The sequence below is a fragment of the Platalea leucorodia genome, assembly GCF_965183815.1.
Source record: "Platalea leucorodia genome assembly, chromosome: 7".
NCBI classification, from domain to species: Eukaryota; Metazoa; Chordata; class Aves; order Pelecaniformes; family Threskiornithidae; genus Platalea; species Platalea leucorodia.
In genome coordinates, this window is record NC_138829.1 from 63,053,227 (window position 1) to 63,080,330 (window position 27,104).

At 38.3% G+C, this 27,104-nt stretch overlaps 1 protein-coding gene across 6 annotated transcripts in view; it reads right to left on the bottom strand.

Moving 5' to 3' along the window:
* BTBD10 (BTB domain containing 10) overlaps window positions 1-27,104 on the bottom strand; it is a 30,744-nt gene that overhangs the window by 1,962 nt on the left and 1,678 nt on the right. For 3 of the 6 annotated variants that reach the window (XM_082317005.1, XM_082317001.1, XM_082317002.1), the window contains exons 2-9: window positions 21,886-21,987; window positions 21,040-21,198; window positions 7,684-7,877; window positions 6,721-7,006; window positions 4,286-4,388; window positions 3,392-3,512; window positions 2,098-2,295; window positions 562-672 (exon numbers count right to left, since the gene is read on the bottom strand). In XM_082317005.1, the coding sequence (XP_082173131.1) occupies window positions 562-672; window positions 2,098-2,295; window positions 3,392-3,512; window positions 4,286-4,388; window positions 6,721-7,006; window positions 7,684-7,877; window positions 21,040-21,140 (1,114 nt within the window). In that variant the 5' untranslated portion in view covers window positions 21,141-21,198; window positions 21,886-21,987. Of the gene's footprint in view, window positions 1-561; window positions 673-2,097; window positions 2,296-3,391; window positions 3,513-4,285; window positions 4,389-6,720; window positions 7,007-7,683; window positions 7,878-21,039; window positions 21,223-21,885; window positions 21,988-27,104 lie in introns of all 6 variants that reach the window. The other 3 variants (XM_082317004.1, XM_082317003.1, XM_082317006.1) reach the window with 3 other exon arrangements.

Genomic DNA, 27,104 nt, shown 5'->3' on the forward strand with positions numbered 1-27,104 from the left:
TGTAGTTGTCTTTTGCAAAGCCAGAGCTGAGATTTTACAGATCAGCCTCCTGAATTACAGGATGTTTATTTCAGATTAATATTTCTTTCCACTTCAATGATCCATTTGATAGTTTTGTATTTCCTGGAAGAGAATATCTACCTGCAACTTAACATGATTTTTTTCATTTCAAGCCCTGAAAAGGACACCAGACCAAGAACAGAATATACAAAGCTGTAAAAATGCATCATTACTTCAAATAAAGTACAGAGAAGATTTTGTGTGAAAATTAAAGGGCAAATGGCATGAGATGCAAGTCATAAGTCAGCAGCAAACGCTTGCTGCTCTGCAAACGGTCTGGCAGCCAGATACATCTTGCAGACCAGCCATGAGCCTGTAATGGGGTTTTCTAGCTGGACCAGTTGTTTACTGGGCACCACTCCCCCTCTGGCCGTTTTATCGTCTAACTTCCGTGTGAAAGACAACGCCAACCCTTACTTCTCCAACTGCAGAGACAATCGTAAAGCAGGTAAGCGCAGCAGATCTTTTTCCCCCGCAAAGAGTTAGCAATGCTTCTCTTACCTTCAATGCCCAGTCGGATCTTCTTGAGCCCCCTTTCCTTCAGAACTGACTTGGCCACATCTCGATTTTCAATGTATTTGAAGAATCTATACAACTTTGTGCTGTAAATAACTAAAAATACATTTTAATGAGGAAAAACTGTGTTCAAAGATTAAACTTCCAGTAACACAAAGATTTCTCTTTTTCACTGTTTTGCCTTACTCCAGTATTTCTATTTCAGAACAGGGGGAGAAACTCAAGAATTCCTCAAAATATCCAAAACAGAAATCAGAGAAAAATGGCTGAAGGAACTGCAAAATGGGTTGGTTGCACATGTCTCTTTTCCTATCAATTTAGTCTGTTTTATACACTTAGGGGTTTTTTGTTGGATTTAGGAATGCAATAGCACAATTCACAAAGCAAACTACATTATATACTCCCAACCCCAACTCCACAAAAAAAAAAAAAAAAAAAAAGCTCCATTTTTTCCCCTTTATGATGGAATTCCTTCAGACATTAAAAAAAAAAAAATCTTGCCATTCTGCTTGCCATTATGTAAGAGAGATCTGCAAATCAGTTTCAGAAACCCCAGACTTGTGAAGCAGAACAAGAGGGACACCTTTGCAATTTTGGTTATAGCACCTTGAAAGAAGGCACTGGGGCCATCAATCCCATACAGCTGCGGAGATCCAAATCAACTATTCACGAAAAGCATAAATGTAAAAGACAAGTGTGTGCCTAACCAATTACTTAGGGTAGGGGGTATTTTTAATTGACATCTTTGAGACATAAAGGTCCTAGAAACCTGAGCCAATTGTGTTACTACATGAGAACAGCCACATTTGACCCATACTCACATCAGCCCTCCCTTCTTTAGGAAGAGCTGCAGGTTTGCATCCTCCAAAAATGTAATTTTTTTTTTTGTTGCTGTTGTGGTTTTTTATTTAAAAAAGGAAAAAACGAAACAGCAAAAAACTGTAATACTTTGAAGAGACTTCTAAGATTTTATACTACTGGAGTACAAAGAGTATCTCAAGCTCCTACATGCCCCCACAAACCCCTGAATACCAAGTTTTCACACTGAAGGAACATCTTCAGCTACAGGGACAGCACTGACGCCGGGAAGGGCACTCCATTCACAGGTGCCTTTAACTCATCTATACACCAAACTGTTATACTTCCAAAACACTAGCAGACACTTTCCCCCTCCCCCAAAAAACCCCTCTAGTTGTTCTCCCACAGTAAACATGACTCCCACCCATTTTTCTCATCAAGCTCTTTCTGAAAAAAAATTCATTTCCTTCCCCCTCATTGACTGACAACACCTTAATAATAAAAATTAGCTTCTCTTTTTAATTAGACTTGAACGTAACATGCAACATACGCTTCTGTGAAGCAAAATATTAAGCAGAACTACCAAAACTAAGTTTTTGTGAGGCATTAGGGATGTTGTAAAGACTTTGCTAACAGTGCTTCTGTACAGATAAGTTAAATCAGCACATTTTCTGCTACCTCTACCATAGCGTGGCTTGGTGGAAACAATGAAAATAAACTTACTTTGTGAATACTCCTCTCCCATTTGCGGAGGATACTCTTCATCCCAGTCAACAACATCATCGTCTGTCAGCACTACAATGTGGCACTCCCTCTCACCACTTTGGGCACTGGCTACCATTAATGGGAGAATCATTTCTTCTAGGTAAAACTCAAACTGTTTGCGAGCACCATCATTTGACAATTCATGCATGAGAGCACCTGGAACAAAATTTTAGGCATAAGCACATTTGAAAGCTTGGTAAAGAAATGAAGGCAGGAATAAGAAACACAGCAGTTCTGTTTATTTTGTAGTATTTGCTGCAGACAGCCATAAAGACACTTCGTCTATCAGTTTGTATAAGATCAGAACTTTTTCAAGGGTTTACCAGAAGTTCAAACTAGTAGGACTTTCCTGCAGATATTAATATTACGTTGGGCAGACAGTGTAGTGACTTTGAAGAGACCTCCTTCACATTTTACTACTGCTAAACATCTGGTAATTGCGTGTAAGAGTCCTCTCAGGCTTCCTAAAAGAAACATTATTTAAGCCAGTTGCTGAAAGAGTAACCCACTTTTCATAAGCAGTACCTTAAAAACAAAGCCTCTCAAAACCCTCACAGCATGAGCTGCTAAATCCTTCTGCTAAGGACAAAGTGCACCGAGAGCGTGACTCAGCAGGCGGCACGCCGTGAGGTCGCGGCACTGCCGGTGAAGGCACAGGTGCCCCGCGCAGATCTCGCAGCTTGGCCCTGCGCCGGGCTCTGCTCTGCGCAAACACCACGAGATCAGAGGAACCAAAGACACAGGCCAGGTCATGCAAACATTGGCCAAAACTTTGGCTGTGCTCAGGGAAGGGACGAGCTGAAGAGACATTATGTACTGGGAACCATGATGCATCTCACACCACCAGCAAAGCTGTGCTACTTTTGTTAGCAACACCGTCTAATTCTCTTAAGCAAGGAGCTGAATAAATTATCCTCCCTCTCCTCTGCAAAAAAGATACCACTTAATGTTACCGTATCTGTACTGCAACTGCAGCAATAGTTTACGTATGCCACACAGCTGACCACAGCAGAAAAATATCTGAATATCAGATACTGAAATATCAGAAACATTATTTTTCAAAAGGTGTACATCCATTGTCTTTGGAGCTTTATTATGCAAGAAAAAAAAAGGATGGATTTTGCTCATGTATTTGCTCAGCCATGTTCCTTGCTTCAATAAAGGATACAATTTGGAATTAAACCCCCCGCCCCATATATTTGCTTAAGTTAGCCTGTATAATTCAAATTATTTTAATAAATTCTGTACTTACTGAGATCTCTGCATTTAATAGTACTATACTCAAAAGAGATACAGAGATAGTCACACGCTTCTCTCAATTCGGGAATAGATATCCCATCAGGACAGCGTATCACTCCAGTCTTGTAGTAATCCTACAGTAATGCAGCAAACAAAAATCACAATACATTTCAACATTCACTGACAGAAACATTTCTTCATTTCATTTACGATGCTTTCTCCACAAGCAACCCCCCTAAAATGTAAAAGAGCAACGCATGTTTAGCTTTGTGAATTCTATTATCCTCAAATTTGTCAATTTTCTGAGCTCCTTCCAGAGCAGCGAGCTCTGGTTAAAATTGTTAAGTGACAATTATTAATACTGATCATTTTGGTGCATGTATACTGTCTTTTATCTATACTTCACTCAGCTGTGGCTATTCCGATTCTGCTGACAAAGCAGTATGGCAGCTCTACTACTTTGTACAGATACAAAATACGTAAGGGCCCATTTTCTTCTCAGACTGAAGTTTGCTTTTTCTTCTCTTACCTGCAGTAAGTTAACTTCCAGTACTCCATTTCATCTAATTTCAGCACAATAAGGGCTGAACAGATCTGAACTAGGTGAACTAGATGCATAGGAGAAGGTGAACAAGTTTCTGGCAGGCAGTAGCTTTTTGGTTCGTTTCATGCATGCTTTCTCTCTCCCTGGCTGTCACATGCACATGTCTAGAAAACCTAGGGGTGCTTTCACATCAAACATTTTTTCCCCCCTCTAGAGAACAATACAGAAAAGCAGTATTTATTCCATCCACAAAGTCCATATGCAAGTAAGGCTAAATCAAGAAGTTATGCCTCTTCATACTCATAGTGCTTGTCCTAAAAGTACTTGCTCCTGCCTTTTTTCCCCTCCATAAAGAAAACTCACCAGAATAGCACGAAACACAGTGGAACCAATTCCTTCAGCAACTTCATACTCTCCTTTCTCATTAGGACGTGTAAAGTTGTGTTCTCTGCCTGATCCAAACATCCTGCTCAAGAATAAAAGTGATTTGGTTAGAATTCCTTGCTATGGTGTTTGGTTTTTTTTTCTCTTTTGTAAATCTGAAAAGTAAAATGTCAAAAATTGTACTGAAATGGCAGGGAAAAATCAGTCTATTCTCTCTCATATGTATGTACACTGTTCAGTTTGGTTTATGTTTAGGAAGACTACTAGAAAATAGAAAGCAGGGTAGTGTAACTCAGGAAAGTCTACTCTTATTCTTCAGTCTTGACTTGCCAGTACTCTTGGATCAAAACAAAGGTTAGACCAGGCCATTTCCTGCCAGTGCCAAGGGTGGGGGGCCCCCGAAACAAGTCTTCCATGGCATTTATGGGGTGATGTAGCAGAAGAATGGGTTTTGTTGTGGAATTCTCATTATTTAAAGACATTTAAGAAACAGAACTTAGCGTTCAAGTACATGCAACTCACCTCAATTTCATTTAATAGATTTAGTTAATTCTGAAGTTAAAATAACATTCTGATAGAAAATGCCTGTACTTAAGTGTAGCACATACAGCATATTTCTCCCCGCCAGGATGCAAGGAAAGTTACACTAAGGAAAAAACTACGAGTCCCAAATAGTATCTACAGTATCCCATTAGACCTCTGGGAAAAGCAGCTGACTTTTTAAAACACACCTATGATACTGAATTATACCCTATGCTTAGAATAAGTATTGCCATCTACTCTTTGTTTTATTCACAAATATACCCAGATGGCAAAGCTTTGCTTTCATACACACAACCCAAAGAAACAGAGTTGGTGTAGTATGCGCATTTATAATGGAGAATGAAGTAACTTTTTGCACTTAATGATTTGACGTGCGTTTTCTGACCACTCTTTGAGACCTGAAATAATATTTCAGAAAAAGGCAGTCTAACAGGATATAGGCTTAAGGCAAATAATACATTATTATAGTTACTTTTACTTCTCAGAACATACTAGCTGAGGTGTTCCTGTTTAGTGTCCTGTGAACTGACATTGGGGGAAAGTGGGTTTATAAATAACTTTCATTTTAGACCAGTATTTCCATATCTTTATTAACCTACTTTTGAATTAGCAGAAGATAAAATAAGCTTGTTCCTTGAACCAATCCCAAAGGGAGAACAACTCAGCAACACACACAGAAAAAGAAAAATCTAGTGCATTAGCCAGCATCACTTACTCTGCAGCTGGGCATGAAAAAGGAAACTATTTCACCACATAACTTCCCACTAATACACCCCCAGTTTGTTAGCCTGGATCTTTACATGTATGCATGTATTAAAATATACAAATGCCTTACATTAATAATTTGATTCTGATTACTTCTATTTATTTTCCTTTACTGTTCACACAGAGAAGCATTTTTTGCTTTCTCTGTAACTCTTCCCCCTGACTTTTCACAAAATAGGGAACCAAGGTACTATTTCTCCCACACAGCGGTGATTTAAACAAAGCAGAAATTGTTTACTCGTATTTATTACCTGTACCTTGACAAATAGCTTTATACATATGTATTTAAAATACAATTATGTTCTTATGGGCTGAGAAGCAGACATATTTTAATGAAAAAGCCAAATCCAAAGCGACACAGACATAAACCTTCATTTCTTTCTTGCTGCAAGTTTGGAAGCAGTGCTCTCTACGTTTGGACAATGCAAAACCAGCCAGTATTTGAGCAAGTAAAGTACAGAATCTTTTCCCACCAAGCAAACGTGTTAAATAAGTGGCTCATTATAGTTTCTACAGAAAATATTATTACGTACATATTGTGGACTTTCATTCAACTATTGACCATTTGGAGTGTTAGGTCTCTTTGCTGAGAGGCTCTGACCTGTTACACTATCTATTTGACATTCCCCTGTCCAAAAAGCATTTCAGAAGAGAAATGTGCTGAGCTTGAATGTTGTCAGGGTAGGCCCATTACAGCAAAATAAATTCCTTCAAGGTTTTCCTCCTTGCTATTTTGAAAGAGACTATCTATACTCACCACTTTGTTTTATGAAGCAACTAGCTTTAAAAACAATAGATGGAATGAGGCAGACTGAGTACAGATGCAATGCCCAGCGAGACAGAAGGAAATGTGTACATCATGAAATGTTAATTTACTTATGAACCCTTTAGTCTCTAGGTAATAGACATCTATTGGCATCTCTGCCAAATACATAGGAGAACTTACTGATTGTTACTTAAAAACCTTTGCAAACTGGTAATATTAGATGTTAGCAGATCAGCTGTAGCAATATGAGTTCAACAGCTATTTAAACAGTTTTAATAGCTAAAAAGAATTTATGGCTCTCTTTTATAGTTAGGGATTAAGGAAAAAAAAAGATACAAACCTGCCCAACATTGTATTTGGTTGTGCAGTAAAGATAGAAGGATCTACAACAAATCTGGTGTTGTCCACTATGAGTGTTACTCGTTCAGAAGTTCTTACATTCCGAGCTCCCTCTTTTCCATTTTCATATACAAATACCATTTCCCCACCAGCCTTGCAGCTCCCATCCGAACTTGACTGGCTACTGTTTCTGCTGCTGTTGCCCATGCTAACAACGGAACCGTTAGGGGAAGTCTTCTGAGGACGAGGGCTGCTTGGTCGAGATGAACTGTGATCCTTTTCTCGATCTTAAGTGGGGACGAGATAGACGGAGAAAAACAGGAAACGAAACCATAGATTTACATGAGCTCTATACAGTTTGTGTCTTTCCAGGCACAAAACATGGCAACTTGGTAAGTTAAGTACAAATTCTTTCAATTAAATCTATTCTAGTTAAAGAAACCTTCAAAAATAACTGTCCATATATGAGATCTTGAAGTTTCTACCACTTAGACAAAGCCACCTCATCTCCCCGAAGCCTTTACAAGAAAAATTTAGCATTCTAGTACTGAAAAAGCAACTCAATGTAATATAGAAGCTCTGCATCACAGTTGGTGTTTAGTGCTGTAGTTCAAAGAAACAAACCAAGTTTTGTCACTTAAAAAGAAAAAAAAAAAAGTGTTTCCTACATTTCTAAATACCTAAACCCTACCAAGTAAAGGGCAAGTGTTCAATCAATTATCTTCTTAGAAAAATTAGATTGTTCTTGTGATTTGAACTAAATAAGAGCATCGTGCAGGAATACACACTGCAGACTGAACAAGGAATTAAGACCTATCAAAAAAGGGTACTCCCAGCCCAGGGCACATGTAAGAAATCTGTATGTTATGGCATCAACAAATAATGCTTTTTATTATATTCTTTTAACAAAATACTAATTAAGTTTAAGAATTTTAATCCTGAAACGCTATAGATCTGAACACACCAGAATGATACTGTCTTGTTGGTGAAGTAACATTCCTGATGCATGGAGTGAGCTGAGATTCTGCTCTTTCATGGGATGAGTCACGAGATCTGTCACTCGATCTGCGTCTGTCCCTTGATCTCTCGTGTCCACCACTTGCACCATGGAGGCTCATTTTTGTGTAGTCTATTCCTTTAGCAATACGAGATGAGGTGCTGAAAACAGAAATAAGAGAAACGTTCAGCATGTCAAAATTTCAGAAACATTAACATTTAAGTTTTAAAGGCATTCATGCTCCACATACATGTTTTGAAGATTAATATTACCCACCTCCATTTTCTTTGTTGTACTCATGTTTATATTTACAAACATGAACAATGATTTGGAACGTTAAGTAGACAGCAAGAATTATCTGTTTATTGCTGTGGGATCTACAGAGACACTGCCTGATCAGTCGAGCCTGCCTGTGAACCTGTATTCACAGAAATCCCTTCCAGAACAGGTAAGTCAAACACAACTGAGCATTTTAATTTGATTCTTACTGTTAAATTAAATGTTCTAATCAAATCATGAAATTGAAAGTTAGGGGTAATTTTTTCCAATGAAACCTGTTTTGGAAAGCCCTTCTCGGAGCACAGGCTTTTAGTACTGACTTCGCTTTTTTTGCAACTTGCCATTTACAGACGTGGTCAGCCTTAAACTAGTTGATACATCAAGAGCCATCTGCCAAGGGTTTATTTCTGCACATTGTTTTTTAGATTTTCAGTTACTCTTAGAAGGAACAATAGTAAGCCACCACAACCCAGACAGAAAACATAGGAACTGTATTATTAAAGCCAAGACCTGCAGCACTGTCAGTAATAAGTAGGACATTTGTTCTAAACTAGCAAATGTTAATGTAACAGTTCAAGATTTTTTTAGACTGATTGCTATGTTAGCATTCCTTAAATTAAGATACTGATTACATTTTGCAATTAATTGTTAAACCTACAAACAAAACCAGTCAGTTTTAAGATCCAGTACTCTCAGAAACTATCTAAAAATTAAACATCAACTTTCAGCAGCTATTGTTGAATTTTACCAGAAACACTTATGCTTTTTATTTGTACTCTTTAAAACAGAAATTTTTACATCAGGACAGCACAGACCTATCAGTGTCCTTGCACCCCACTGGAATTCCTGAATCAGTTCCTTTGCTATTTGCCTTTCAAGTGCGGGCATGACAACACTCCTTATTTATGGGTTTAACTGAAGAACTTTCCAAAAGCCTCAGGTACTGGATAACCAAGACAGACATCTGCACAACTGCAAGGTCTGACAGACAAAGAAGGGTCATAATTTCCCACAGGAGACTCAATGCCCCACTTGCTCGCAGCCTCCAAATCCCACTTTTACCAAGAGACCTTAAATATGACTGCTAGGAATGCTGTAGGATTCAAGAACACGAAGAGGTAAGAATAATGACCTAGCTAAGAAAAGGATAACAAATTTTAAAAGCATGAACTGTACAAGCAAGTTGAGCAGAATGTCCTCTTTTTTAAGTTGCTTAGAAGTAATGACAAAAAAAAAAAATAAAGACCGTTCAAGAAAGCGAACACCTAGCATGACATGTTTCAGCTTCAGGTTTCAGTGACCGATAAGAAGAGGAGCTTAAATCAGAACAAAAAGGCTATGATAGATCTCATGCAGTTTACACTGGCACAAAATGAGTATTAGCACAATGCAAAGAGTATGAAATATACCTCTCAGCTAAGGAACACAGGCTGCTTCCCACCCCATGTGAATGAGGGAAGGATCTCGTATCCAATAAAGCAGAAGTTTGGTGCAGAGAGAATCTACTGCAATACTGTTTCCTGCCAAGCTTAAAATATGCTGCAATAAGACATGCATCTTTAGCATGTGAAGTCAGCCAAAGGTCTATTGAATAAGGTAAAAGAACTGCAAGCCTTGCTTATGGCTGGAAATACTCAGATTTACAGTCCAAGAATAAAGATGATCCAACCACTTTCATTAAAAGGAAAGCGAATTTTCCTTAGGACTTCCAATGCAATTCCGAATGTATTAAGATATAGAGCATTTCAACATGGCTAATGTGTCGTCTTAGTTGTTTTACTTCTCTATTAGAGAAAGGCAAATTCTATATTATGACTGAAATGTGCAAAAGTTTGCAAGAGTGAGATCTGCAAACCTCCGTTTCGAGAACATCAACAATTTAGGAAAACCTATGTACCTTTTCTTCCATATATATATGCATACATATATATGCATATATATATATGCATACAAAACATAACATTTTAAGATGTATGAAATATGCCCAAAAATTATCAGAAGTGTGGATTGCAGCCTATAATTAAAATCTAACTCAAAACCAAAGTCTGACCCCTGTTTATACATGGTGGTATTCATTACTTCTACAGCTAAACTTCCCAAGAAATGGTCAAACTTTAAAAAAAAGCAAACAGCCAAACAAAACAATATAAACAACCCACCTCTGTATCTCATCTGCCCCTAAAGGGTTTATATTTGCACATCATGGTATAACCAGCTATCCCACAAAGAGAGTGGGGTGAGTTTGTGTGGGTATATGTGCGTGGAGTACTCAAACACGTACATAGCAGTCCTATGACAAAATATCTCAGCAAATCCTAATAAAGCCAAATGTGATCAGGCCTTTGTTAAAGCAGCGCTTTGATCCTGGCCCTGATAATATTGCTAACCACGCTGTGAGAAACCAGAGTTTTGCAGGTGCCACATTTTATAGTATCAAAACGTACGACTCACTACTTCTCAATAGGTAAATCGTTCTAGTTGCTTTAAATAAGGGAAACACACTAGAAAATGAAACTGAACCACTGTGAGGATATGCAGGCTTATCACTCATTTGGCAGAGCAGACGTGAATTACCCTTTAACAGAGAAGGCAATTAAAACGCGATTCTTAATCCCGAAAACTATCCAAAGCCACATTACCCTCTAAGCAGTGATTCAGAGTTCATACTGAAGTAGGGTGAGCCCTAGTTAATAATCTCTTTACAGGAGTTGAGAAAAACAGGTGCTACAGGAAGTAATGCTGACTCAGCAGGCATCCTACTTCCTCCTTAGTCACGTCTGAATTAAGGATTAAACGCGCCAGGCACGACTGTTTCAGCTATACTTTCCCAGTATCGGAACTGGGGCTACTTCTGCCCCTCTCCTCCCGGGCTTGCTGGCAGTGCGCAGGTTAACGGGCCTCCCGCTGCCAGCCACGTCCATCCCTTCGGAGCGCGGACCCATGAACCATCAATTCAGCACCCCGCACTACGAAAGAGGCAGAGGCTGCCAGCTGGAGGAGGACAGGATCCTTAAATATTAAATACATTGTTTCTGAAACAGATAGATCGGTAAATATTTTCAAAGAGCTGTTCAAATTGCAGCTGGCCACACCATTCATTTGTTCTGCTTCTATGTTGTACTTCCCTCCCTTTAATGTACAGATTAATGCTAACTGTGAGACTGGCACGTTATCTGTGAGCCAGAAGACACAAGATATCTGCAAGCCAAAATTGCAAGATTTCTGAGAATTCAAGCAGTTTGGCTTGGGACAGAACCATCTGAATCATGAATCTTCACTCATCTTAATAATAGCCATCTAAAATGTCAACCTTAAATCTCATCACCGTTGAGTCACTGTACACACAAAAAAACTTATTTCTTTGATCTGTTGGATATATACCTGACAAAATCTGAAGTTCCATTTGTTCGATAGCGTGTGCACTCAGATAAATACTACCACTGCAATACAACTTTGCTCTACAATAAACAAAGACAACTAAAATGAGTTTAAATCCGAACAAAGAGAAAATAAAGAGATGGAATCTAGCATGTCAGAAGAGACAGTCACTGGCTTTATCCTGCAATATTTGATTAGGAAAACTGTGTCATTGAGCTACTCTATCAGTTAGTCCGAAAAAGGAGCTACATCTGTGGCCAGTACATATGAAAGAAGAGCTGTGGCTTATGTTTTCCTGTAAAGAGGCTTTAGAAGAAGTTGAAAGTGTTCCAAAAAAATGAAGACATCAGAACTACTAAATAATTTTGCTTTTTTTGATAGGAGGACTTGCTAGTAATATTATGTCCATCCGTCCCCCGCCCCCCAACAAAGCCACTGGGGACAGGATGTTGTTTCTGCAGGGAAAAACCCCTTTGCTCCATACCAGCAATGCAAAACTTGTTAGGAGTTACCTTATTTCATGCATAACTAAGAAGAAAACATTCACTCTCACTCTCTCTCTCCATAGTTTTAAAATACTGATTGCTTAAGTTGCTAACTAAGACTTGGCAGTGCATTTTGTTGAAGAAGTCCTAACATTTGTAGAAAATGGAACTATAACTACAAACCTGTCCCCAGCAATGCAGGCAAGCCAAACTGACATTCACTAGGGAGTCCCACAGTTGTGTCAATGCAGCTACCTACCTACACCAATGGAAAAGTGATCGACAAAAGCAGAGCTGCCCCATTTGCAAGAACAGGCAAACTGTTCGGAAGTATTGTGGTTCACAGAAGCATTATGCAGACCAGATAAAACACCAGTACTTCTCCAACAGCAGTGAACCGCTGATAATTAAAAGTGCCAGGAAGCCCTTGGTCTCATGCGGCACCTGGCTGCCATGCTATATTAATCTGTAATTTCAGCCTACAACAGTCATGGTGCTCTGCACAGTGCGCTACTTCAAGCCTCTAAGAAAGTCATTATAGTTTCAGATCTCTGTCTCACTCTGAAAAGAAGTATTTGCAATGTCAACTTTCAATTAATTTCCCAGCCGATAACCACCAGTGCTGTGGAAACCATGGGCAATGACTGAGGCACAACACCAGCCTACAAGCAAGATATTCTCCTGTGTGCTTAATAATATACGGCATCTAATTTAAAACTGTAAGAGAGAAAAAAAAGTCCCAACATTTTAAACCCACAGCCTCATTTCCTAATTCACTAAAGCTGGAAAAAGCCCCATACATGTAGACCATCTAGTACCCAAAAGTTTACAAAGGAAATGTAAGAGAATCTTGCTTTTTCAATTACTTTCCTATGGGGGGTGGGGGGGGCAGACGGACACCAAAACACCCAACCCAACGAATATTGGTATATTTAGACAATCTTCACAAATGCAATATACAGTTTTTCGTGGCTCCAAAGGAACATTGGGACACTAGCACTGCACCCATTCAAGAACTTTAGGTCAGTGATAGAATTTATTTTCCTCCTCCCTCAGGAATCAAGGAAGCTCTGCCTTTGTAAAGGGAAGAGGCATTTTCTTTAAAAGAGCTGCCTCACAAAGAAAAACAAATAAGCTTAAGGCTTTATTTAAGCAAACCTATTTAATATTATGTAAAGGAAGAAAAGAGAGTACCATCAAAATGGCACACTTGTCATACTGGTATGCTTCCTATTTTTGCAGTAAGGGAAGAGCTGTTTTTAAAAAATGTAAATGCTCTTCAATTTAATGATGTTTTGGAGTAATCTGTGGAAGGAGAGCTTCAGTTTGTCTTTATACATAACAACATATTGCTCTGAATATATTACTAATGATTAAAAGAAGTCATTAAACTGAATTAATTCCACTGCCAAAACAATTAGCATGTATTCCAATACAAAAACTTCATGTGCATCCTACTGAACACTGCCAATAAACATGCTTGTTTTATAAAACAGGCTCTTGTCTACACAGAATTATGCTGCTAAACCAATATACTTATTACCCTCAAAACCACCCTAAAACGTTATCTAAATGAAAAGGATGCAGGAGTGGAATATTAACCAAGATTTTTAACCTTTTTTTTCTCCCTTTATCTTCTAAAACTTATATTAACTAACTCTTCTTAAAATATAAACTTAGATCCAATCCTTTCCGAGGACGATTCACAAAATCAAGACTTGTAGAATAGGGATATAGAGCTTTATCTATACACTAAGTTACAGATATAATGCTATAAGGCTTTAGAAGAAATCTGTTCTGCTCATATTGCTAGGACTCACACAATGACAATGCTTATGCCCCTCTTCCTCCCCCTGAAGTCTGTTCTTTGTCAGCAGACATTTCAATTGACCAGTGCACACAAAGGACAGTACTTTCCCTTTTCCTCATTCTTCTCCTGAATAATGCCCACAGATTATTCCTGTTAAAGGATACGCACCTTCCTCTTGTATCTATCAGGGAGGAAACACAAAAGCACGGAAATAATTTTGAAATCAGAGCACAAAGGAATTCTGTTCCTTCCAAGAAGGCAGCTTTGAAAGCCAGATCAGCATCCTTTGGCATTACTTGTTAAGTTCAGCATATTTGATATTTCCATCATTTCTTCAGTAGTTCACTGCACCATCAGCGAGCCTTACTTTTTCCTCCATCATCTTCCCCTCAAGGATAAGAGATTGTAGCTATACAGTCCATTAAGTGTTCAAAGACGCAAACCCCTCTAGATATTAATTCAATTCAATTTCTCACAGTCACTGACTCAGCCATGCGTAGTGCAATACTGACGTCTGACCTCGCAGCCTCCTGTGAGCTGAATTCATACTTGCCGTTTCCCCATCTCTAAGCAGCCATTGGGTACCGCGATTGACAGGCAGGGTGGGGAGCGTGCGAGAGGAGAGCTGCTCGGTACCGTGCCAAGCACCATCTGCGAAGCTATTTCTAGTCCTGCCAGCTTGTCGGGTTTCAGCACACAAACAGCACATCTGAAAAGGTTATTGCTAACTTTCTCTTGTCACATCTCTCATTTGTGTTCGTGATCGTTCAAGATCGACAAATCCATGCAAGTTTCAGGGGACGCTTAATTTGTTCCTGTAAAGTCTGCCTGGATTAATATTTAAAATTAATTCACCTTTCGCTGAGTTCATAAGCAAGAACAGCAATAGCCTTTTGAGAACAAGGCAGTACAGCCTCCATTTTTTAACTACAAACATCCCTTTTCCAGCAAGTCTAAGCCAGGAAAAAAGTGTACTATGCTTTGTGACAACCTAAATATTAGTATATCATCATACTAATCAGTACGCTTACTGATCAGAAATCAGTTCACGAAGTCCTGATGTAGTGCATCTTCACATCAATAGGTCATCAAATGCTTGACAACAAGTCAAGCCCACCGAGCACAAAAAGCAACAAAAGGAAATTAATACATGTGTCAGGATAAAATTTTCTAAAGGTTTTTTCTTTGGGGGAGGACAAGTAAGCATTATGCTACAGCTTTTTTAAAAACGATTCTTTTTAGAATGTCTGTAGGCTGTTTTAAGGAGCCACGATACACTGGAGGAATAGTTCAAAAGCAAGTCTTAAAATAAATAAAAATCAAGATGTCATAAGCGGTAGAGTGGAAATTAAAATATGATGAAAGCTGAAGGAATAAGGGGGACTGTTCAGCAAAAGATTGCTGTTATAAAGAGGAAGTCAGTAACAAAAACAAGAGACTTGTGATTAGAAAGGCAGGACAGCATCAGCATTCTAGACCAGAAGAGCCAGCTCATTACACATGGAAGGCAAGTTTCTGCTCACACAATTTCAATTACCTGAGCTAGTGAATTTTCTCCTGTTTTTAGGGTCTTGTGAGGATTCACACAACCATCCTCCCCATGTCCCAGGGGTAGAATAACCATCAGAGTCTTGTAAGCCTTTTTTTCCCCATCAAAATAAGCCATGGAAGACATCGCTATAATAAGCTGTACAGAAGGCATGCTGGAAAAACCTCCTTTCTCAGGCATTTTTTTGCCTCCAATAGAACAGTACCCCAGCAGCAAGAAAAAGTGCAAGTGCACCCAAGTTCTTTCAGCACTGGTTCCCTATACGGGGCCTTTTCTCCATAGCAGAATTAGCATGTTTTGTTCTCCTTTTCTCCTGTTTCAGGTAGAAAGAACACACCATGGATGGATTAGCTCCCGATTCCCACAAAACTACCCCTCAGGCCAGGATGTGCATCCATCAAAATCTTGTAGAAGCACGGTCCAGCAGTCACACTTATCTTGGGGCTCCACCTCCAGTAAGGAAGCCCTCGGACAGAATTCTCTCTGCTTAATTTGGGGAGCGCTACAGGATCTTCCCTCAGCTCAACACAGCAACTCTGTGAACACTTTCCTGATCCAAAATTCTTAAATAGCCACATAATTTTGGTCTTCAGTGGGCTCTCTCAGCCATGAGTAATATATTTCTTAGTAATTCAATTCCATTTCAGGAAGGTAACAACAACAACAAAAAAAATCCTATGAGTGTTCAGTTGCCGAAGGGATTTTTCAAGCAGCAAGGAACTAACCTTTAGGTAGGTATACATTCACACCTTGTGACTTCTGTCAAGCTACCCAAATACACAACCGCCATAAAGGAATACTTGTTGCCTTTATTTATATACCAATTCCTATTACATTTTCAAAATGGGATGTTAGGTAAAAATCAAAGTTTAAGAAACTCAGAAGCATATTTTCTTCCTTGGAACTACAAAGTACCTCCATCTATTAAAAACCAGCTTCAGAAGTTCAAATTCAAAAGAACTGGGTCCAAACACTTACTGAACCTGTAGGTGGCCATTACAGTTTCTACTGTCAGAGCAGAAAGGAGCAGACAACAATGCAGAAAAGAGTTGCCCATAAAAATTCTAGGGCATAATAGTTCCGAGCATAATAGCTTCACCTCTGAAGTGCTTTGTGTCTTAAATAAAAGTCAGGGTTTGATCAAGTTTTGCATGATTCCAAAGTCCACCACAAATAATATCTGATGATATTTGGAAAAGGTCATTTGTGTGCTGGAGAAGTTCAAGAGGATTTAGTGTGTGCTTTTGCACAGAAAGTCACTAAGCTTTCCTTCTCAGCAATGTTCACAAACTGCCATTTCAGAAATGAAGGATGTCAAAAAGGAAGAAAAAAAAAAACAAAACCAAACTGTTTAAGACCACTCACTATACCCTAAATACCTTACAAAGGATTGTTAGATTGATGTTTTTGAAAGCCATCACTGAGTGCAGCCCATTTTTCTAGATTCCAAGAACATCTCTTCCCAGCCCATCTCAGTTTCTTCCGAGGGCTTTACATCCTCGTGCCAGTAAAATCTAGATGAAGAGATCTTGATCTGCCAATACCAGGTTGCAATTAAGGGCAGGCACGTTTGCAGTTAAGTTAAAGCAGATTAATTGCAACCTGGTGCCACAGTAATTCATAGACTATGACCCGAGCCCATGTTGAAAGTAAGCCTAATTATTTTCATGTCATACATTGTGTAGGCCTGTCCCATGCTATAAAATGTTCAACTGCAGAAACCCAATTTACAAGAAGAGAAATAAAACCCATGCTGCAGTGGAAAACACATTAGACATTCCGATATCATTCCAGAGATGAGAAAAGGACCCTTCTGGGGATGCTTCATGTACTTACAAAATGCTGAGACAAGTGGCACTTCCATTCACAACCCATGAATGCATCCTCGCAGCATGCAAAAATAATATTAGGGAAAAAAAAATTCTCAGCATTCAGCATCTGCCCAATAACTTGTCCTCTATGGGAAAATTTATCCAAGAAGTTCAAGATTTTCAAAGATTCAAGAGGTTCAAGAGTCATGACAACAGAATCACAGCAGAACCACATTTTGTTCATTAATGCAGGAGGGCAGGCAGGACTTTGAATCTAATCCTATCTAAATAGAATGAACAAACAAGGAACTATCAAATGGGACTAAAACAGAAGCAGATTTAGAAAATTAAATCCAGGACAAATCCTAAGGAAGAGGCAAATTTAAGCCATAGATTTTTCACCACAACTCCAGAGAAAGCACTTAGTACAAGAGAAGTAGAATTAAAGCCTTCCAACAACAACAAAAAAAACTACAGCACTATAGGGAAATTACATGTGGGAAGTGAATAACCAATGAAAAATTATATAGAAAATACAGAACAGCAATACCTAATAATGAAAATATGAATTCACAGGCCATTTACTTGAACTTTAGCCACCATTTTGTCAACATACAGTTCCTCAAAGTTTTCTTCCATCTTACTCAGGTACTTAAATAAAAAGCATCTCAAAGATTTTTGTAATAGCTTGTATCATTTGTAACATTTGTAATGTTTGTATCATTAATTTCAGTCAGCTTTAACACCATATAATTTTATCCTGTCAGGCTCTTTGGATTTATACCAGGGATCACTTGCATTGTATTTTTGGTCCTTATTTTCTGAATCTCTCCCTTGTAAGTTTTCCATTACATTGACCATCTCAAAACAAGTAAGAAAAAGGAGAAGAGAAAACAATGGTACAACTTACCAGATGTTTCAAAAATTGGACACTCGCCAAACTAGAAGGAAAAAGATATACTGCTAACCTGTGTAACTGTTTAATACAGGGGTGCGTAACTCTTTAATACGTATACCCCCTTAGATAGTTTTGCCACACGTCCTTTGCCTCAAGGCACAGTGACGGCACAGTGAAGGGAGCCGAGTCCCATGGCTATCCTTGCTGCCACATAAGCCTTACACACAGAAGGACGGCTCACAGTCCTAGATTATGTTTTCTATGAGTCTAGAAAATTATCTAAGCTATTTTAAGAATGTTAAGGCTGGAGGATTAAACACTCCAAAGCACCAAGAAGTAACCAGCTAAGCATCTATCTTAAATATTACTCCCTTGTTGAGATTTATTATTAAGTTCTTATTTCACCATTACACTTTTCAAACATGAAGTATTTTTTTTTCCTTATGATAACAAGGCATATTTTGAAAGTGCAAGACAAATAAGACTGCAGCACCCAAACCTTTCAACAAAGCAGTTTTGTTCAACTTATACCACTAAAACTTATGTCTCCAAAAGCATTTTTCCCCTCACACTGCATCCTCCACACAGATTTTCACTTGTCTGGAGAAAAAGTGTCAATTAAGTCAGAAATGATAGTAATATGTCTATATTCAGCCACCCGAAATCCAATTATTTTGTTTAGGCTTTTCAATAAAGTACACTATTTTCCAATAATTGGATTCTCTGAAGTAATCAAGTATCTCAAAGGAACAAGGTAACAAAATATTTCTCCTTAATATATTCCTTATTCTATTATGACCTCAAACTATTAGTCGGATTCTTATTCTCAAAGCTTTCCAAAATGGGTCTACATTATTTGAGGGGGGTGGAGGGTGGGGAGAAATCCGATGTTAGCTTGAATACTATATCCCCACGATACACGTTAAAAGTTTCCATAAAACACTGGCTGTTTGCATTTTATTGGAAACACAAATTGTGTTTTGCCAGAAATATGTATAACTTAGCTGCAATTATTTGAGGCATAGATTTCGTACCTTCTGATATGTGAACCTTGAATTCAGATCATACAAAGTGATCAACAGCAGCCTTTGTGAAAGGCATAGGCCATAGACTTCCTTGAGTTAACTCCTATCTGCATTGAATAATATTTTCAGAAAGCTGCACAGCTTTTTATTTAAACATTTCCCCAAAACAGATAATCCACAACAGACCACACATGGTAAGACACATGTACTGTTTCTCTGGACTGGATTTACCGAGCTTCAGCTTCCAGCTACTACACTTTATTACAAGTTTGCCTACTGACTAAAGCTCATCATCGCAATGCTGTTTCTGCAAGGATCTTTAGAGACTGATCACAACGTCATTATTTAACCTTTGAGTTTTCCCTGTCTCAAAAGATATTTCCCCTCTAATCAAAATCTTCCCTGAACCGCTGATACCAGACTTCCAATAACTCCACTATACATCCAACAGCTGCATTAGCCCTTTTGACCATATGATGTTACTGGAGGCTTATGTTCAATTGACTACCCATTGAGACAGTGTTCTTTACAGTGCCAATAATACCAATGATCGCGAGTTAATGTAGTCTACAAAAATGGCCTACCTTCTTTGTTCCTAAATGTTTAATTTTGTATTTAGTCATATGAAGAATGCATGGTTATTTGCACCCTGTTTATCAAACCACTCAGATCACACGCTATTAATGAGTCCTTTTCATTATTTAACACTCCCCATCGTAGGTCGCCTGCATCAATATCAGTTTTAGGTTTTATTCAAGATCACCAGTCATGGGAGGTAGCCCGGGATCAGAGATGAACGACATGAACTGGACTCAGCAATGAATCACCCATTTACAATCACACTCCGAGACCTGACAGTGAACAGTCCTCACCTCGCATACAATGCCCTATTATATCTACAAATCGTTCATTTGCTGATAATGCGCCACATTTGGATCCCAAATAAGAAGCACAGATCAACCACTTACCAGACATGATCAGCTCCATAAAACCATCAACTGTACAAAGCTATATTCCATAAGCCTATACTGACCAGCAGCAGCAGCCACCCTCTTTGGTTTTGCGTTAACCCGCTCCATTACTCACATCACAGACAGGCCTATAATTACATGGGTCTCGCTGTGAGCCTTTTAATTATTGGTGCATTCTTTTTTCCTGCCCTCTTAGATGTTTCACAATTATCCAAGATTTAATGACAGGAAAATAACCCACAATATTAATTGCCCATAGAATACTTTGGGCAACACTTCAGTCCAGTTTATCTGAATCTATGCAATAAAAATGTGAATTAAGTTGCTGTTATTGAATGTGCTCCTTAGCTCTTTTCCTACCAGCTTGCAAGTGGGAAAGCTTAAATCACTAACAATTTTAGCTAGCTAACAGAGATGTTTTAGTTATATTTAGCACTTCTAAAAGGGCAAAGTACTTGGAAGATACACACTTATTTGGATGCTTGTATGTATTTCCAGCAACGTGCTTCTTCACATACATTTGCTAGGTGACTAATTGCTTTGCTTAGTTCATTTTTGAACACTATATGCTGGAAAAACACTAATTAACTTCATAACTTCTTCAGATCAAGAAGCATTTAAAAAAAATATTCTTACAGTGAGGCATGCAGGCAAAAGCAAGATCTGACACACAGCTTTACAGAGAAAGTGCTACAGAGCGTGATACTTGCATGCAAGCAACTATTAGTTACCACTGTGAACAAGTTGCACATATTTTAAGTATGCTACTTCACAGAGAGTACTAACTACTAAAAAGTGATGAACAGGAAGGAACTCCTAGTAAGCACCCCCCAAAAAATTTCATATATTCAGTCACTCAACTGGTGTCTTGATATGCACACAAGGCATTTAGTTTTTAAAAAAAGACTAAAATCCCACTCACGGCAAAACAAATCTAAGCACAGATTAGGGAGCTGACAAATCAGGTTAGAAAATATCTTTTAAAAGAATTAAGAAACGTTCCTTTTAGAAGAACTACAAAAATTATGACAGGACTTGCCACAACCAGATACAGTAGCCTTTAGAATGGACTTTTATCATAGCTTTTGAGATGCAATAGATGGTATGTAGCACCTACCTTGAATGTTTACAAAGTTTACGAGGTCTATTATGCAATTTCCGATCCCAATTCTCTGGATCACTGGAGTTACTGTCATAAGGATGAGGCCGTCCTGCCATTCCACTGCCAGCTTCCTCACACTACTGCTCTGAAAAGCACACATGCAGCACTCACAACCTACATTAAGAGAGCAGTGTTTACCTTTAAATAATGCCACACAGAGAAAAAATTAGACATGCAGAATTTAGTGTTGTTAGGTTTTGGTTTTTTAAATAAAGATTACAGAAAATAGGATATACTGAAGCACAACTTCTAAATTGCATGACAGTAATATTCTATACATTTTGCTGACACCTGCACTAAAAAGATTATTTTGTTATAAGAAATATGGTTCTATAAATGTTGGCAGACAACTTCAATTTTGCCACAGTTAATTTCAATATGTCCAAACAGGAAAGTCACTGGTTATAAAACACAAAGCAAACAGATCATAATTTTCTTTCAATTGTATAAAGTTAATTCAAAGAAAGACCCCAACTACAAAAGAGAGACCAACAGTTTTACAATTTGAATGGCTGCCCAAGAGGAAAACAGAATTAAGAGTAACAAACAGTTATATCTGAGTCCTTATTCCAAAATGGAATCAACAGCAATCCTTAGAAACACTCGGTGTAGCCCAGTTTCACTGACTTTTGCAGAAAAGTCACCAAAATTTAATAGAAAAATAGACATTATAAGCCTACCCTTCCTCGACTGGGATCCAATATTATGTTCAGCTCCCACTACAATTCACTCGTAGATAAAACAACCTTGTGACTGTAAATAAAGATAGCCAATCTTAAATGACTGGTATTCAAGTCATACCTATAAGTGACACTCGTGTCAAGAGAGTTGTATAGTTCAGAATGACCTGGTTACAAAAACAAAAAAGTAGCCACAAGTGAAGAGCTGATGATTGTACAGCATCTGGAAAAAAAAAAAAATCAAATTACAGATAGATAAGCCTACTAAGTAATGGAAAGATAAGCCTACTATGTTTCTCTAAAATTTTAAGCCAAATATTTTAGAAACATCGTATCTCTCCCCCCCCCCCTTTATTATATTTCTATTATATTCAATGAAACTTATCCTTTTTGGAACTGAGTCCCAAAGGAATTGAGACTTCTTTAAAACGAGGTAGCTTCTCAAATAAAAAGTCCCTCTAGTCATGGAAAATAGAAAAGCTCTTCTGACAAATTTATATTCTCTTAGCTAAATTTAGACCAAATAATTTTTATTACAGGGGACTGGTAGAGAACAAGCTTCTTAAAAATGTTAGTTGCCTATGAATTTTTCTTTCATGTTCAGTTCTAACAAAGAAAACAGATTTTATACCAGTTATACAATCTCCACCACAGGGTTGGGTTTTTTTCCTGTTATGGTTCCTATAATTAAACACGCTTTGATTGGAAGACTCATATGGTCAGGTGTCCATATAGACTCAAGAAAGGAAAAAACATTTTATTTAAAATTACAGGAAACACTCAACTTTCTCATGCAAAAAAAAAAAAAAAAAAAAAAAAAAAAAAAAGGCAAAAAGCCCCGTTAAGCTTTTCATTGTGTATTACCTGGAAATTCAGGTTATGAAAGCACAGTCAATGTGTGATAATACTACACAAACACAGAAGGTTATAGGATTTACACACATTTATCAGGTGTGTTTAGACACTTAATAAGGAGAAACCTACAACCTATTTCTGAACAGAAAAAGTATTATTAAGGAGACAAGGGGAAGGAAGGCTGCTTTATAAATCCAGTCGCGAGGTACTTCAGGAGCAATCATTCAGAATTTAGGTGCAATATGACGTACCATTTTCATACACAAGCAATACAAATATAAAGACACCTTTTATCCTGAATTGAAACAAATTGTGTTCATTAGATTGAGTCACTCGAGCAAGATACACAGTGAGCCTTACGACTCGTGGCAACCACACGGTTTAGAACAAAAAGCGGAGACTGGCAATCTCCCAGCGGAGCACGACAGCTCCCGTTCTGCAATCACTCCCAGCTACTGATTACCGCAGGCTCCTGCTTCGACTCCCGTACTTGCTGAAGCACCACAGTGACAGGCTCATTTAGCACCACACGTTTCTTTTCAAGCTTTTGTTTGTTTCCACAAATTCTCTCTTCCCTTTAAAACCATCTGAAATTCTTATGAACACCTCACCCTCTATGATATTGACCAAAGCAGGTGCCTTATCAGACACAGGCTGTCATCCAGCAGCTAGTTTGTGTTCATTTCATCAAAGTAAGACGTCAGTATTTGAATTTAGCTTTCGCACTGGAAAGGCATATAAAAGCAGCTGTTTTCATGAGAACTGCAGCTGAAAGGACAATTCAAAGTCACTTTCTTAAATTGTCTCACACTTTCTGCCTTCTCCCCATCTTTCATTTAATCTAAGTGACAGGTTCAACGGGAGGGTATAGGTTCACGTACACTTCAAAGAAAAAGATTGTTTTAAGTAGGATCAGTTCCTCAATCTGCTTTGCTATGCAGCTACATGCTTAAGCCATTACAAACAATAGATGACACAGAAGGACAGAAACAAATGGGACTGCTCCTCATGAACAACAGCATTCCCTTTTCCCAGCTTAAAGCATATGAGGAACCCCATATGCAGTGTCACTGATGAAGTACCAGACAAGCACACAGCTCACAACTACAGCACCGTTATGAAAAGATAAACAATCTCAAAGTGTCCAAAGCCTCAACTTGTGAAACTTCTAATATAGTTCCAAGCATGTCACACTATGAACTTGTGAAGAAACAACAAGTCTTCCCTCCATCCTCCACTCAGCAGGATCTTAACAAGTAAGACTTCTCTAAGAAACAATTTGCTGTAACACAGCCAATTTTTTTTTTCTTCTTGACCATTGTTGATAGCACTTTTGTGTGGATTATAAACAAATGTATCAATTTTATTTCAGGTTTTAACAAACATGTAAGACCATAAATAAGGAATATTTTTGACACTTTACTCTATTGAAAATAGAAATTTTCATTTAGCAAATGCTGTATAAATTCTGTAAAGTAACTAACTAGTCCTCCTGATTAATTTTTAAAGACTTCTGCAAATCCGCTTTTTTCTGCAGTAGAAAAGATTATGTTTCAACTGTGGTTCAAATGATTTATTTTTTTTTTTGCATGGATTCACATTGTGGGCAATAAAGCAAGCGTTCTTTGCGGAACATTCTGGCCTTGCGCATAAAACAAAAGAAGTGCAAGAGTACGTGGCCCTAAATATTATTCAATGTCTCTCATGAAATCAAGAAACTGCATCTGAAATGTTGGTAAAGGCGAAAAAACACTGGGAGCACACAAAATAAAGAAAAAAATCAAATCCAAATATCCTTTGTAGATCACAAAACATTGTCATAGTGGCCAAACCGATTGCCATTCTAACTAGCTAACAAGCAATTCTCCAGGTGTAAACAATGATTTCTTACCCCTCTGCAGATAGTTAACGCTCCAGAGAATTAGCACAGGGAATAATCGTGTAACACAGGGAATCAGGAAGCAGACTTTCATTTTCTAAGCTTTCAACACAGACAGCTAGAACACCTCAGATTTGCTAACATCAACTTGAAACCAGAATCATCACTAATTTATGAAAGTTGTAGGCTACTGAAATACAAGTGAATTGTAAAGACAGACACCCGGTGGGTTTGGGAAGCTAATAGTCCATGTGGTAGAGCCACCCCAGGCATTGCAAAATACAGTAATTAACATGTTTACACCACTACTTGAAGAACTCATAAAGGATGTATCATATACTAACTTATGAGAGCTGTAGAACAGATTATGTTAAATAATACTTAAAGCATATTCAGTTCTGTGCCGTGACAAAATACAAGGCACAAAAGATGCACAGCAGATTAAGCAAGATTTAGACAACATCAAACGCTGGACAGAAGTGGACAAATACTTTTATGAGATGCAGGACTTGCACTCTTCAAGGTACTGCAGGTGGGGGGAAAAAATGCTCTTTGGAAATCTTTCAGGAAGGAACTAAAGCTAGCCTCAACCATTATCAATATGTTTCAAGCCAGCCAGCCACACTGTATTTATTGAGAATACTTGTAAGGCTGCAAAGCTCTGGAGTCTTACAAAAAAAGATCATTAACATAGCCTTAAGTTTTGAGGCAGAGGCCCAAGATGTCATCTTCCGGACACCAGCTCATCAGGTGGAACAAAGAACTGATTGCTCCAGCTGTCAGTACAGATGACAACATTCAGATAACTAACACGTAACACTGCAGGCAGCTGCTCAGCTTTAAGCCTTGGTCAGAAGCATTTCCTAAAGTAGGACATGCTTCAGAAGCTCATCTGCTCTAACCTGCTCCCGCAATGAAATACACTGTAAAGGTGAACCAGGATAATCGGAAAGATCCAATAGACAAGTAACCAGCTAGGACAAAACCTTCATTGGTTGTGACAGAGAAACTCCAAGACTCAGATTATTTAGACTTTCTGTAAGGGCTGACAGTCTGCTGTTCACTGCCTCTAGTCATCAAAGCACAAAGCAGCAACAACAAAAACTAACTTACAAGTAAGATTTACTGAGAATGCAAGCACAGTGACATTACATCCTAATTAAGAAATACAGTTCAAAGTATACATGCTCATAAAGCAAACACCATATATCATGGAAATCCATACCTGCCAAGCGAGTTTCTTGCAAACTAGTGCAGACATCAGCCACAATTCAGCCACGTAAAGTAGCTTTATAAATTATCATCATTGAAATATTATCAACTGACACCGATTAAAGCACAGCAAAGAAACACCCTTCGCAACAGAGTCTCAATGTTAACATAGAAGGTCAGGATTGAAGTGTCTCTTAGTAAGTAAGAAGAAAAAAAAAAAAAAAAATCGAGCAGTCACGTGAAGCTGATGGTATTCCTATTTCTATAGCACCATGAGCAACAGATATCCAATGACTATCTTGCAAGCTTTAACTTTGTAATTCCTAAAAGGAACATGATGATAAAACACCTGTCTCGTATCAGAAAACCTAAAAGCAAGAGGCAGATGATACCCAACTCCCCCTCTGTATTAGGATTCATTGGGTAAACTCAGCCTAGGTCTACCTGTAAAAAGCTCAGTGGATTGAGCAACTTCTCCCACACAAAAGCAGAATCGTGGGTATTGCCGCAGGAAAAAGGAGCGGAACTTAACTTCTTGCTGCTACTACTAGCCCCAGCCCCTGTGGCCCACCAATACAAAACAGAAAGCAGACAGACACAGGGCTTCATGACACTCAGCATCAGTGACAAGATGAATAACATGAAACAGAGTATCAGGTAGATTTCTCGAAGAAGCAAGCAAGGTTGTACCCAGTAGTAACAATGCTGGGCTGTACCCAGCAGTAACAATACATCTCAATGAGCAAGAAAATCCCAAATAAATTTTCATATTTTACATGAATTCTAAATTAGCTTTTGATTTTATACATATTTTAAAGAGATACATACTTTTATTGATAAGCAACAGCACTGGGCCAAGATTTAAGCAACACTGCTAAAGGAAAGCTGTGCTGAAAGAAATTAGCACATAATGAGATTTTCATTTTTGCATATGCATACAGGACAAAAGAGCCCCAGCCTCAAGCGTACAATCTACAAAAGCATACGGTTTCTAACAAAGTGACAGAAAAACCAACGGTGATCACATTTGTGACTAATTTAATAAGCAGTGTCATCCACACGTCAGCTGTTTACCATTTTCAAATGCAATGGCACCTAGAAGGAAAACTGGGCTTCAAGAAGGAATTTAATGTGCAATACGAGAACTGCTTTAACTTGTCTTTCTTAACCCCCAGTTTCCTTGGCATTAACACTCTGGGCAAAAGCACAAATACAAACCTGTGCTGAAAAAAGTCATGAGAACAGCCTCAAACAGCATCATCAGTAGATGGCAATGATGACCACAGGCAGGATGTAATAGACTATGATGAGTTTCTGAGGCAGAAATGGGACAAATCAAGAAGTTTTATGCAAAGGCTTTTAGTGGGAGATTTGTGTGTCTTAATAGAAAAAAA